Here is a 15,995-nt window from a genome sequence, read left to right as displayed (position 1 = left end):
TTTTGACCTCTCAAGCCAGACATTCTCGACCCATCGCCTTGCTCCGCAGTGGGAGGGGTGGGTGGGATCCTAGACACATTGACACCCAGATTCCTACCCAACCCTCATACCCTTTTCCTTCATAGAAGTTTCTCATTTCCATAAAAATACCCTCTTTTTTTGGATTTTTTTTCTTTAGGATCTGCTGTGTGGAGCTAATGTAAAAAATACATAATATCTCAGATTCATCCACCGCATTATTATATTTTTCTAGTTTATGCTGCTAATACTGATATGGAAATATTAACTTACTTATCAGATATCACACGGAAAACAAAAATTTAATTCCCGAACGATAGAGTGAAAAATACCCTAACATAAGTTTAAAATGCAAACCGAACAGGTGAAACCGATCCGGTTAAATGAATAGCAGGAAATTATAAATCTTTTAATCATGACATAAGAATAGTATTCCTCGGATTTATAATGGAATTTTGATGAATCAATCGTACGACTGTGCGCAGAGATCTAAATACATCACTTTCCCCGAGTTTCGAGCCTAATGGCGATACTGTGTGATTAGGTACTGATTAGCAATATCCCAAAGAAATTTTCGCCTGGAACTGAATCAATCATCCGACCAGGAAAGGCACTTTCTAGAGAACGAGAAAAAAACAACGCGACCGAAACATTGTCATTATCGTATTGTAATCACAATCATATTCCGCGACGGTTTGGAGAATGAAAGAACGCGTCATCACGGTACAGCAGTTCGGCTAAACGATGTCACTTGCCTCTGTCAGGGTATTGTCAAGGTACAGAGAAGAGAAACGCTAATCGAGTTCGGGACATGTCTTTGGATGGTCTCTTATTCTAATATTCCATAATGTGAAATAACTCGTGAAGGAACCTACCAGCGAGATAACAATAGAAATAGAAAGTCGCCAGTACCTTCATTAGAATCATAACGTCTGCGTCAGCTCGTGGTGATGAACTGCTCAAAACCATGAAATTCAGAAACGTCAACAAATTACCAAAGAAAAAAACATTGATGATACTTGCATTCAAACATAGAAAATAGATATTTCAAAGCCACTTAGAAACGTGTCGAAAAAAAACTTGAATGTATTATGTCGTCATTTCAACATAACTTATAATAATTTAATACATTTAATTCATCACAACATGACAAATTATTTCTACCATTTTAATATTGGAGAAGCGGTAGGAACAATTAACCGGAAAGACAGGTTTTCGGAATAACCTTTTGTAATCAACTCGTATTTAAAAAATGTTTCGATGATAACTAGGCACAATTTTTTTCAGGTTTATGCAGACGCGCTTTCACGGGAAGTGGGTAATTAATGTCATTATTTAGTCATTGGCAAATTATACGTAGGCATTAAAGATAACTTTTCGTACTAGTTTACAAATTAATAACGTGTAGAAAGTGACCGGATACATAAAATGGATTTACGATAGATAGTTTCCGAAGATGGACTAGCAAATAATAAAAGGAACAAATGATAATTTTACTCTGATAGATTATTTGAATGGAAAATTAATGAATTTCAACTTGGATCCAAGGACAAAAAATACAAATCTCTGAGCGAAGGGTAAAAGATGAGTCTAACCCAGCTCTAACGAAAAACGTATTATATTATAATCAACTATTTTTGCTTGTGTTTTTCGAACACTCAATTGTATACACAATATTATTATGTCCTTTGGTTCAGTAAAATTCCTATTTTTGTTTATTATCATCAAACAGGTAAATGTGATATTTGGGATGTTGTGGGATATGACATTATCTTAATATTTTATAGTTGCAAGATGTAGATATATATATAAGATGTATGTAACATGCAAGTGTAGGTACTTAAATCCAAAACTCAATTTTTCGATTCATCCTCGTCTTTTCTTTGCAGACAGAAACAATATATTATTTAAATTAACCGATAACTTATCTTTTCCATAGAAAGATAACCACCATTCTCATCGTTCTCTGTCGTGTTGCGATAATGGATTTGCAGGTTATGACGTTGTGTGAAATTTAACAAGTAAGTTCTTCGACTAACTAAGCATAACTGACAACATAACTAAACATAAAAATGAGCAATTCTCTTACAGTCGTGCACCTGCAAACGAGATGCTAATGTATTCGTGTTACGAAAATTCAACATGCAAATTTATTTCGGCGATAAGTGAAATTACAATTCATATCCCGGGAAGATCACGAATGGTGTATGAGTGACTGGTGATGCAAACTCCCATAGCAACAGCATGACGAGTCACGTGGGTTAGCGTTACTGGGTGTCCCTAATAAGTGCAAAGGCCCAGGGTCTCCTAACAAGACAGGACCGAGGATGATGAATGAGCGAATTTAAATAAAACTACACCCACGACCGATAATAAGACTAAATATTCAGGACGGCGGGTATGTTCTCGGCTTGTGAGGATCCCATCCATCTGAGGAACACGAGAAACAATGGAAGAACCATATTATAAACAGTTTGATGCGCTTGTCTCAATCATCTTAAATGGTGAACAATAGAACATCGCTCATTCAGTTGCATGAGGGCTTATTATTTTAACAATGTTATTCGCAGGAGCTTTGGAAAGTAGAAAGCTTTATCGAAATTAAAAAGGAAATAGCGTTGAACTCAAGCCAACGTAGTCTAGACGGGTGATTTTAATTTTACTACTTTTGCAGTGAAATAAACATGGTTAAGTACGTTAATTAATCTAAAATCTATATAGTGCAAAGTTGGGTTCAACGTAGAAAATAACACAGCCACGTTACTAATTAAGTTATCTAATTAAGCCTTGTGGAAGCAGAACCGATGTTGAAACATGATGTTTCTAAGACTGACAAATATTTTCATTAGTTTTACCTACGATAGACAAGGCAACATAATTTCTCGGGTGGAGTAGGTATACCCTTGGAATTGCTATAGTGATGATATTGTCATGTTTAGTAACCAAATCAGAATAAGCAGGTAACTCCGAAAGTTATTCTTCCCCGTTTCCACTTCACTGGGTTATTGTCTCTCTTGTGTTCTGTTACGAATACAATAATTTTGCACGGCGAAAATTGACTGAAAAAATACTGCTAATTTGTTAAGAATATCTCCAAATTATTCGATATCCCGTTAAAAACTGGATTGCAGGCCCTTAACGAATGAGTTGATAGGTTTCCCGATAAATTATTAGTAAAATACCAATGAATTGTCACGATGTCGGAACACGTGTTCACAAAAATAACATTTTCGCATTTCGCTATTATATATTACTAAGACAATTTCAGGAAGCGGCCTGTAGTCCCGTTTAAACCGGATTACCAATAATCTGAAGAGATTTTTAATAAATCAGCAATATCTTTTATTTTTTCTCCGTGCGTGTTTGACTTCTTACGGTAAAACAAGGAAAACAATTGAAAAATATTTAACCAATAATATGGCTTCTTCAATAATCGCAAATTTACTTCGGGCGCTATTTTAATTTAGAGAAAAGAAACTACTTGGTATGCACCACTATTTAATCAAACTAATGGACATGTCATTATTGCAACGGAATATATGCAAGTCTCCCTAAATGTCAAATCAACAAATTACAATCCGTTTTCAACTCCGCGGCAAGGCTTATCACCGGAGTATCTAAATACTCCCACATTTCAGAGCATCTCAAAAATCTGCACTGGCTCAAATGTCCTGAAAGAATCCAGTTCAAGGTATGCTGGATGGTATTTAAGTCACTTAACGGAATGGCTCCGGCTTATTTATCAGAATTGTGTATTCCAGAAGATTCCAATTCCCGACAGTCAACCCTTAGGTCAGCAACGTCATCAGCTATCGGAAGGTTGAAGGAACCAAAGCGCACACCAGATACTAAGTTCGGTGAGCGTGCTTTTGCCGTGTCAGGACCTAAAGCCTGGAATGGACTGCCACATGATTTGAGAATGATCGCAGACTCGACAGAATTTAGGTCTAAACTTAAAACGCACCTTTTCAGACAGTCGTATCCATAATTTCAGAAACCTCCACTTTCACAGTTGACGGCAATTTAAATTAACAAAATGTAAAAAATACTAAAAATAAAATAAAATAAATAAAAATAAATAAATAAAAATGATAACAACTAACAATTTGTAGGCTTTTAAGACAGTTAAAATACATTTAAATTAAAATAAAAACTATAGCAGACTTAAGATCATGCGACGACCAGTGTTTTTTGATATAGTGTCCTCTGCGTGCAGTTCTATCTTTTATAAGCATAAACTTTTTAATATAAGTGTGTTTGTTGGAAGTGACTTGCCAGGTAAGTATGTTTGGTATCTTTTCTAAATAACAAATGTAGATCCTAGGAAATAAATTGTACAGCGCCCTTGAGGTGATTTTTCACAAAAACGGCGCTCTACAAATTATCCAATTATTATTATTATTATTATTGTTTGAAAGCAATGATCCTGACGAATATAAATAAATAATATATTTATCCCGATGACGAATTGGTTTCGAAACAAGTCGATTATTTTGATTAAATAGTAGTGTATACAAAGTGATTTCTTTTCATTAAATTAAAATAATATGGCTTTTCGACTAAACTTGTGAATACTATAAATGTATAATAATAAAAATTGTATGATTTGAATAATGCCGTTTTTGTGAAAAATCACCTCAAGGTATACTCAAAGTTCCTAAGAACATGATGATAAAACGTTACGAGCTGAAAATAGCTGCGTTGATTCTAGAGCTCACTAATAAAGACCTTTTCTGCTTCATACTGACAAATTGTCTGCTTTACTGTAAAAATCCTAAAGAAGCATCGTAAACGAAATGTCGATATTCTCAATACCTTGATAGGGTACTTGACCTCGAGTAATAGTTCTGAAGTTTTAGATTGATGAATTGCCGAGATCCCACGATAAATAATTCACACACAGGATTAATGTAAGGACATGGCGGGTAATTTAAGGCTATGTATCCGTACATCAGCAATGAGCAGTGAGTCATGAGGAGCCGCCAGACAAGATGGTACCAATCCGCCGTACCGTTTCCTTAATCGTATAAACGCGTGGGCATCTCGGAAGATCGCACAAGAAAAATGTGTTACGACCGAATAAAGCTTCAAGGTCGGAATTTTCGGTATCAGTGGCAAGTATAGGGATTATATATTTATTAAAGACCGACAGGATAAGCCTGGTGCTTGGAAAAGCTTTTCCGACAAATTTAATATATGGAATTCCATTACTGGTAGTAGGAGGTAAAAACTATAAAGCAGGAAACCTATGTAGCAAATCTCTCGGACGGTGAGTTTTGGCTAGTTTTTTGTCATTTGGAATTTCTAGGTGAATGCTACTACATATTTGTAACTTACAACTAATTAATTCCTATCAAGATCTATTGAACATGAAATATCAATCGAACTGGCGAAAAATAAGACAAGGTGCCATGTTGTTTGTTGAAAATTTTTCAAATGTTTAAAAGAAAAAACATTTCGAGAAAATTGTATTGAAACCTAATCCGAAGTCGGTAGTAAAATTATCATGATAGTTTTTATTTATGAATATAAACATTATTATAATTATGTGTGATTAGTTGATTAAGTAAAATACCAACTGCCATAGCAGTCATTTGACAAATATAAACAAGGTCACATTATTATTGATAACATTACATACAAAATATCTATACGGGACAGTGTAAACTCAAGGATTATGTAAAATGAATCAGATCTGTAAAAAAAGTTCATATCGGCAGAGAATTTATGATAAACCGTGCTATCTCTTGTGAAACAGTATTTGTTTAGTCAAACTGGATTGATGAATTTTGGAGGTCAGTCAGAGATAAGACCAAAAAGTTTGCTCAATCATTTAAGGATAATAAAATATAAGGTTATCCCGTTTTACACTATTATAGGCAGTAAATACACGCGTTTGTGTTGGTTTCATTCATTTTAAATATGCCGTAACTGTTTATGAATGTTCATAACTAACAATGAAAATAAGAAATTATAACATACCTTTTGCCACCTCTGCCAGAATCATCTTCATCCGCTGGTGCTGCGGAGCCCGACTCCTGGAAAAAATAATATAATATTTAATATGGATACATAAAAAGGTTGACAATCTTATTTGAAAAATTTGGCAAGAAGAGGACAAAAATAGTATTGGTAATTTTAGTATTCAGGGTAAAATATTACTCACACCCGAATCATACAGTAAAACATGATAGGAACTGGTCATGAAAAGTGTACTTGTCAAAATGACACGAAGAGCTCAAGTTCGGAAGAATTCGAACAAAGATTATTGCGGAAATGATTTTTCACGGAGGATTTTTACCTAATGTTCATTTTATTCCAAATTAAAAGAAAACATAAAATACCAGAAAAACATTTACACACCGTTCTGATCTAAAAGGATTTTGTAGAGGCGAGGTCGTAAAAAAAAGTACAGAAAAAATCTAGGTAAAGAGCATTCTGGCTAAATATTATGTAAAATAAAGATAAGGCAGACAATGTTCCATCTAGTATGAAAAATAGCTAAATTGAAATTATCATATTTATCAGATCAGAATAAATAATTCCTACATACATTTTATACACCTCATGATTTCATCTGATTTAATTGGAGTCGGTTGCAGAAGTAAAATATATTGAAATGCTAAAATCATGGCCATCGAAAAAACTGCGAAAATATCGGGTTTAACCGAAACATTTACCAAGCGAAGTTACGTAAGATATTTTTTCCCAAGATATTTTTATCACAATGGAATTCCAGAACGAATTAATAATCTCAAACAAATTATAAATAAACACTTAATTAGGTGACAAGCCAATATTTTCTTTCAAAGACATGAAGTTGGCGGTGGCCTCAGCACGAGAGGCCCACATTATCAAATAATGGGAAAAAAAGTCATAGTATCAAATGGTGAATATATATTTCCCTATCTTTATTGTTTTTTTAATATTTCAATTTTACAATTTTATTAGTTGGATATTTAATTTAAAATTAAATATGTGTGTTTACTGTGTAATTCCACATGTGTTTAACTCACGCGTTACGCTTTGAAACTTATTTTATAAATTAATACCATGTACTTGCTCTACCATTGTTACTACAACAAATAGTTATGTAACACAACTACATCATATTAATTTAGAGATAAACAGTCCACTAGGGCGTAAATAAATAAATAAAATATGTAAATGTGCGAGATTACCCTGGCGGAGTCCAGCCGCCAGTGAGAGAATTGAGGAAACGGCCGAGGTCAGCACACAACAAAGGAGTGAAAAAGTGCGCATTACGCCAAGAAGCTGATTGTAACCAACACTGATTGAAGATTAACAATATGGCTTAAGATTTGGAGGACGGACTACCCTTGGGGGAGATCATTGTCCATTCTTTTGTAGGACCTCGGAGGAAACAATCCAACAGAAACCAATTTTTCATTTCGAATATACGTCGGTTTATTTATTTATAATAGAAATAGTAGGCTATGTTAAGAGATTTTTGAGAGATTTTCGAAGCCCGAAGTCAGTGTTATTACGACAATTCTAATAGGGTAACTTTGAACCGAAGGGAAATGAAGAGAGAAGCAAGGCCAAGCCGAAATCTGGAACCTGAAGAAACTGCGAAAATGGAAGGTCGTAAAATTAGAGAACAGACACCGATGCGATAAACTGAGCGTGATGAAGTCTCACAGGTGTCCTGAACAACTTTAGGAAGACTTCGAGGAACGAAGGAGCCTGATTCATAAGGGCAATTGTATATATCCTAAGCAACGAGGGAATGATCCAGAAAAAGCTTGCTCCACGCGTGCCCGTAACAAAAACTCAACTTTTAAACCTGTTTGTTGCTCCCGGTTACAAGCTGATTTCCCCATATTTCAAATGTTAACTCCAGTGGCAAAATCAATCCAACTTGAAAGGACGGCATTAAAAACAGGAAAGTAAATTATCCATCAATATGAATCCAATATCCAAGTTCGAAGAGCATTTAGTATAGTGCTTTTTTATAATTTATTTTGTAATATGACCAGGAAATACCATGCAACCTCAGATAGCGACACTATCAGAAGTTTTCATCAGTCATAACAAAAAAAAAAAATGTACAAAGGGTTTGGATTGATGTGTAATTCAGCTAATATTTCTTACAGATAACCTAGATAATTCGATATGCTTTGGTTGGACTGAAATAAAAGACAATAAAAAGCGCATTAAACCACGGTGACCAACTCGATAAATCCACGGTGAAGAAAGGCATCGCATCGCACTAAAACAACATAACTTTTGCCGTTTAACTTTGTGGTCTTTTTACACAATGACGCTGTTTGCGTTTCCGCCGGAGCCATTTAACGTAGATATTAAGTAGATTGATTGAGTATAACATATGAAGCGTACTTTGTATTTTTCCAATTACAAAAGAGTCCGCGGTTATTGCAGACGTTGACAAAGCGGGTTTGTGGAGCGTGCAATGAACAGCACGCTTTACAAATAGAGCGCGGTGCATCGCGAGCACCCGTGACTTGTGAAGCCGCATTTATGAATTATTTATCAAAACTCTTAGGATATTTTATTAATTTATTTGATTATATTTCACTATCATGTTTCTATTGACACAATGTGATGAACAGGTAAGTGATCTGGTATTATGATTCCAGATATTAATTCGCACACGATTCTGATTAATTAACCCACAATCACACCATTTCCCGCAGAGTTGGGGAGAGAAGATATAAAGACACACAACACTATTCAGGCATTCTCTCCTTGCTTTATTCGCTATTATTCTGTTATATTAACTCCGATGTATGTCCTCTTATGATTTGTACAAAACTATTTTATTCTGGAAAAAAACGTGATTTATCGTGATTCAGTGCCGGCAACCAGGGCATTTATTTTATTTAGATTTTTAATTAAATACCTTTGTTTACCCACATCACTAGACAGAGTGTTTGCTGTGCGGTCCCTTGCTATTGATTCACCTGACTGCACCATGTCTTCTTAGGGCCTTTCAAATCCTCGTCATCGTCGTACAAACTGTCCAAATATAATAATCTAATTCGTAAAACGGTCTTACGTCACATGGTACATGACATCCCCATACATTCAACTTATTTCAACAGTACTTTACTTTGACCTTCGTTTGTGAGATAAATGCCTCACTGTCATAGCGCAGGTCATAATTGGACTGAATATCAAAACTTCATAACATCTAATAAATATTAAAATGCCAACATATCAGGATTATATAAAACATACGATAACATGAACCCGAAAGACTGAGAAACTTGACAAAGCAAATGAACTAACAACTCCCCACAGGGCCTGCAGAGAATATTGAAGCGATTACCTCGCAGTCATAATTAGAGTCCATCTCGCATCTCGGCTAAACGATGTTAATCTCGGCCATTACGCGAGAGAAGCAATGTCGATCCGGCTTCTTGCTGGACTCCTGGCGCTGCTAATTGGGCAGGACTGCGGATCAAACCGACACACACAGATGATAAACAGTTAAAGGAAGCTGCTCAGTTACTGTAAACAAGGACAATTAAAAAATAATCTACAAGCAGTACGTTGTACGCGAGTCTCCTCTATGCGTTTAGCGCGTAATCGGTCTTCTTAAAAAAACGTGTACTTTATTTTATATTTTTAGCAGGAAGCACGTCCGTCGTGAGCCCATTTGTAAGTTCCAAAAAATACATAAAATATATAAAAAAATAAGCAATATTCGTCAAAGTATCCATAGAAAACATCATTTTTTGCCGTTTGGCTATATAACAAAGGTTGATATCCCTTGACCGCAGACGGAAAGAAAATTATAACAACAAGTACATTTAATAAAGTAATATTATTTCGTCACGAATAGATATCTATTAACGAATTTTGTCATACTTAGTAAAACAAAAAAAATTATGTCAATGAGCGAAAATATAGGTCGAAAGCATTTTTTGTACATCCAAAAGCGTAATAAGCACACGCCGACAGTTTAGTTTTGAGTTCCCGGAAATCTATTGGTACGAAAAGAAGTACATAATAATTTATGAGTGAAACTTTTCCGTAAACTAAATATGTTTACAGAACCTGGCAGGGCATTTTACTTCGTACAATGTACACGTATAATGTCTTCGGGAGTCAGTGTGATAAAAGAGTTCGGTAGATTAATTTAATTAAGTTTCGTCATATTTTTCATGTAGATTTTAGACCCAACTGGACCATGAAAAATATTGTGCTGGGACGGAAAATCCTTTCTCTATTTTCGTAATCACGAAAGTTGCGAAGGAAATAATCCTTGACAGATCTGTAGGTATCTTCTCATATATCAATAAATACATTATTTCTTTACCGATTATCAGTAAAACACTTATAACGAAATTTACTAATCATTGTCATTCAACTCATAACGAAGGTTATTTTTCGTCGTCCACACCTTCTCTTCGCTATTGTCGCTAATCGCGTGAAGACTTAATCTAAAGCAAATAAAGAAACGCCAGCACTATAATTAGATATCGGCAAAAAGTTTGATTCAACAGATTTTGCAGCAACAAAAACTGGAATGAAGGAAATGAATTCGATTTAATTTGAAAAATCTCATAAATTATTGCCAGTTGAATCAAATCAATCATCCACAGCTGGGTGGGTTTAATTGCGCTCTTTAACACCAGAATCGATATAAAACCGCGTGACTACTTAATCAAGAAAAAGTTGTATTAAAACTATTCAGCTAAAGACCTATGCAATGGCGTAAAGCACCAAACCAAGAATTTTAACAACATTTTAGTTTTTCCTTGTTAGAACTATTGTTCTCTGAGAATTGATACCCAACGACGAGGGATACTGGAATAATTGTTGAAGACTGAAAGTACAAAACTTCAGATCGGCTGTAATTGCTTCTGGGAGTTTGTTGTGTGGTGGGAAGGATAGCAAATCGTATCTGCTCCGGTTGTAGTTCTCCCAGTCTTCTTAGAAACTGATTCGGGGACAATCAAGAGTGCGGACTGCGGACCGAATCTGTCCCATCACGCTCCAGTGAAACCAACACCGCGATATTGTGAGGCAATCGGTCTTTGTTTGTCTTCGTTATACACACGGAACGTCTCGGGCATCAAATACCTACATGAACCTCTAACTATTCTAGAAGAAATAACACGTAGGTACAAAACACAAAATATACGTTTTATTGGAAAAATGTCGAAACCTTTTATTGGCAGATATCATTAAATAAATAAAAACTCCAATTACTACACAAACAATCGGCAGATATCTATTTCAATGAACAGAATCGCTCATGGGCAATATGCATGTACTCAAGTTGTCAGCTGAATGAATTCTATGGGCAATTTCAGAGGGAAGACGTACCTACTGTAGTAGGTCGCCCCACTCAAAGCCGGCGAAAACGAAGAAAAGATGCGGAGGCTGGGACTGAAATGGAAGTAAAGCAAAGGGATGCCTTGAAGATGCCCACTTGTCGATGAAATAAATGGGTCGGGTCGGTGACCCATTCTCTGTGACTAGGAAAATGGGAAGAACAATATAAGGATAAATAAATTTGTGAAGTGAACAATAATATCCACACATGTGTATTGTATTACACTTTGCTACAATATTGTCAATCAATGAATGGTAGATTTCAGTTTTCAATAAGAGCTGTGTTAGTCACACGTAAATAATGATATGATGTATATATATAACAGATCCAGATAACGTTATATAACACGTCAATAAAAAAAGTTTCCGCAATGGTAAAAAGTGCGAGTTATAATATGCGATATGATATCAAAGTGCACGAGAATCATAAATCATCGTGAAGCCGATATAAATATAGGCTAGAGAGATTGTGGAGCGAAGTGCACAGTTTATGGAAAATATGTTTACCAACATACTTTGATAAGCGCGACAAGAAAACCACATAAACTCAGTAGATGGGTAACCGGTGTGGGGAGACTGGGGAGCGGAGAAGAAGAGTTTAATTAGTGTCACCTGTCAACTTAGTTAGACCGGTCAACCAGACCAAGCAGTAAAACACAAGACAATACCTTAAAAGCCGGTAAATCTCGAAAGGTAAAAGCGTTTAGCGGTGGAAAGTCACCCAAATTATGCGAAGAAGTTGATCAACGCAGAAGCTAGAAAAACTGGTTTAAAAAATACACCAAGTTGGAAAAATAACCTAGTTTTCTTCATGTTTATTTATTATTTGGAATCGATGGATACTTGAAATCAAGGCAAAAGTAAAAGTGCATGCTTGAGTTTCACAAGTGCCGATTAACTCTGGATAAAATAAGGCGGTCAGCACAGAAGTGACATAACCCTCAAAAATAACCCAAATCAAGTTAACAATCGGAAGGGACTTTATACGTAATCGAATAGAAGTTGACAGAACGCAATTATCTCAGCTTGACATTTTAGTGGGTTACACCACTTCTGCGCTGTCCGCCTCAAATTTGATGTTTTTTAAATTTTTTTATAATTTTTTTGTATTAATAACAAAAAGATACACGAATTACAAATAAATAGAATGAAGTTATTAATTACATAATATATTATTTGATGTACCCCCATAAATAAGCAGGGCTTTTGTGTATGGGGGGTGTTATAATATTGCATATATACAGTTCAAGTGTTCAGAATACTTTTTAATGTGACTTTCAAATTCTTTTATATTTGTATTCATGTTTCTATTTTTTCTGGTAATGACTGTAATGAGTTAAAAATTGAACTCCGAGATATTTATGATTGAACTGTCCTATTGTTTTTTTTACATTTCGGAGTAGGAAGTATTGACGTTTGTCTAGGATTTCTGTTATTTTTAAAGGGTGCAACATTATTTTGAATATTATTTTTATAAATTTGAAATGTTGCATGGTAGATGTATAGTGCACTTAATTTTCTGACATTAAATTGTTTGAATAAAAGTTCGGACGAATATGAATAGGGTTTTTTTGTGATTTGTAAATTGTTTGTTTGATTTTTATATGTACCGCCCCATCCTATAATGCCGTATTGTATAATTGATTGACAGAAAGCGAAATATGTGGTTGTAAGTAATTTTTCGTTTAAAATATTCCTTAAACATCTAAATATATATAGTTTCCTTATTATGTCGTTCAGAATATTTATATGTGGGGACCATTTTAAACGCTGGTCTATTGTTATGCCTAGGTACTTAATATAGGTCTTGCTTTCTATGTTTGTAATAATATATTGCATTTGTTGTTTATTAATCTTTGGGAAATTAACAGTTGAATTGTATACTTTTTCAAATTATACCATAAACACACTCCACAATAATTACATAGTCTCCTATTATTTCGACGGACGCCCGTCATATAAATATATTATCCTTATTTCTTTGTGCATCTGCTCTGCTTGTCCAAACTTAATTATTTATGCTTATGGGCATAGACGTTGCATTCTTTTCGGATCGCCTCATTCGTAATAATAATTAGTCATAAACGGTTTTATAAAGCGTTACGCCTCGGGGATGAATATTAGTTTCAGAAAATCAATATTCATTACAAATATAAACAAATAAGCAATCGAAATGAATATTTATTCACATTATTCATTATTATGCCAACTCGTAAATAAGCGAAGGCCTCATTAGAGACGTGATCATTTCCTTTCGAATTCGATCATCTGTGAGCTGATTCAATTGAGATGTAAAATGCACAATCGATAGTCGACTCATTAAGAGCGATTCACGATACCGGTCCTATGAACGGCGCACAGTGGGCTGAAAATCGCCTTTCATAGACATAGAGACTTGAATTTTCAAGGGTAGTTTTTTTTTGCTAGAAATGGATTCTGTTGATCATTAATCAACTTCTGTTGCTATAAAATTTCATACGAAGCAATTGCGTGAACAAATGAAGGAGTTATCATTTTTTTAAGAAAAATTTGTATGGCACTGACATTAAAAATGAGGCTATCTCTGGAATCATAAGGTTGGCCATTCTATCCTTACACACAGATATACTACTATTTATTTATATTTTTTGACATACTTCGTATTGTGGCGCAACATGCGATTTTTTTTTTTTAAATCCTTAAGTTGAAAAAAAAAACTTTTTTATGTTGATGATTCATTTTAATGCTTAAATGCTTTACATATGAGTATGCTTTGTCTAGTTTACAATATTTTATTTACACTGCAAGCCAAAACACTGTGCACAGTAGGCTGAAAATCGCCTTTCATAGACATAGAGACTTGAATTTTCAAGGGTATTTTTTTTGGCTAGAAAAGGATTCTGCTGATCATTACTATGCTTTAAATTTCGTATGAAGCAATTGCGTGAACAAATGAAGGAGTTATCATTTTTTTAAGAAAAATTTGTATGGCACTGACATTAAAAATGAGGCTATCTCTGGAATCATAAGGTTGGCCATTCTATCCTTTCACATAGATATACTACAAATTATTTGTATTTTTTGACATATTTCGTATTGTGGCGCAACTTGTAATTTTTTTTTTAAATCCTCAAAGTTGAAAAAAACACTTTTTGATGTTGATGATTCATTTCAATGCTTAAATGCTTTAATATGAGTATGCTTTGTCTAGTTTACAATATTTTATTTACACTGCAAGCCTAAAAGCATTTAAGCATTAAAATGAATCATCAACATTAAAAAGGGTTTTTTTCAACTTTGAGGATTTAAAAAAAAAATATCGCACCTTGCGCCACAATATGAAGTATGTCAAAAAATACAAATAAATAGTAGTATTATCTGTGTGTAAGGATAGAACAGCCAACCTTATGATTCCAGAGATAGCCTCATTTTTAATGTCAGCGCCATACAAATTTTTCTTTAAAAAATTATAACTCCTTCATTTGTACACGCAATTGCTTCGTACGACATTTAATAGCATAGTTATGATCAGCAGAATCCATTTCTAGCCAAAAAAAATACCCTTGAAAATTCAAGTCTCTATGTCTATGAAAGGAGATTTTCAGCCCACTGTGCGGCGGCCTTTTAGATCGATACCATAGATTGCAGGCCCAGCTCTAGATGGGGCGGAAAACCGACACCACGTTCCCAGCTCGGTGGATATTATAATACATATTCATTTATTACAAAACGACCTTGATCTTAATAAGATAGCTTCTCGAAATAATGTCAATCAAAATACAAATTTATAATTACCCTTCAAAGATTTGGTATATAAGTATATTTTTAATACCACACAAGAGTCCCAACCGCCTAAAGCCAGTTGATCAATAGTATCCTTAATTAGGTGATAGTTGTGATGCTGAAAATAATGTTGAGAGAAGAAGAGGAGAGTTGAGAAGTACCTGGATGATTTGGTCACTCGGAATAGCTAGGATAATTTGCCTTCACCGGGATTTGATTCCGTAACCAAGATAAACCTCATTTAAAAATGCTAATTGGTTTTCGTGTCTCTGTATCTCCGGTTCGATGAACTCTACATATAACTTTGATTTATTCTGAATTTAAGCGTCATTTTAAAAATTGGAATAGTTTATTTGAAGTGTTAAAGTACCTATATAATATTTATTTATTATAATATTTTAAAAGAAAATGATTATATTTGTCTGTATTAACAATCGAATTAAAAAATACTGCGATATTTCACTGTCTGAGCTAGTAATCACATACAAAATAAAAGAATACGAGCATAATTTATAAATTATTATGAAAAAGAAAAAAATAGTAATCATAGTTTTCTCGACTAACTGAATATATAATAATTATGATACTAAAACTTCGGGTATGAAAACAGATTATGAAAATAACAATCTCAGCTGAGTTGGGTAATCTCTAAAAATAACTTCAATTGAATTTTATTGATCGACTGATGCAATTGTTTGTTGCAAACTGCCGCCGCCATTATCCAGCGTCATACAGCGGCGGCGAACTGCGCAGCGAGCATTCGTAGGTAATAATTTCCTTTGGACTTAAAAGCGCATGCAAATAGACAGGAAGAGTACAATAAATCGCGAACGGCCACAATTAACTCGGCTTACTCATTCCAGTCACAGGCGCTATTGCTATGGACA

General features: G+C 34.5%; 1 protein-coding gene across 1 annotated transcript in view; it reads right to left on the bottom strand.

The window, feature by feature from the left end:
* ssh (Protein phosphatase Slingshot) overlaps positions 1 to 15,995 on the bottom strand; it is a 309,427-nt gene that overhangs the window by 206,815 nt on the left and 86,617 nt on the right. Inside the window, exon 2 of the mRNA XM_089634891.1 lies at positions 6,001 to 6,056. Coding sequence (XP_089491017.1) covers positions 6,001 to 6,056 — 56 coding nt within the window. The remainder of the gene's footprint in view (positions 1 to 6,000; positions 6,057 to 15,995) is intronic.

Source organism: Hesperophylax consimilis, chromosome 8, assembly GCF_061612785.1.
Source record: "Hesperophylax consimilis isolate HC1 chromosome 8, BYU_Hcon_1.0, whole genome shotgun sequence".
NCBI classification, from domain to species: Eukaryota; Metazoa; Arthropoda; class Insecta; order Trichoptera; family Limnephilidae; genus Hesperophylax; species Hesperophylax consimilis.
The sequence above is the reverse complement of the archived record's forward strand: the minus strand, read 5'-3'. Positions and strand labels throughout refer to the sequence as shown.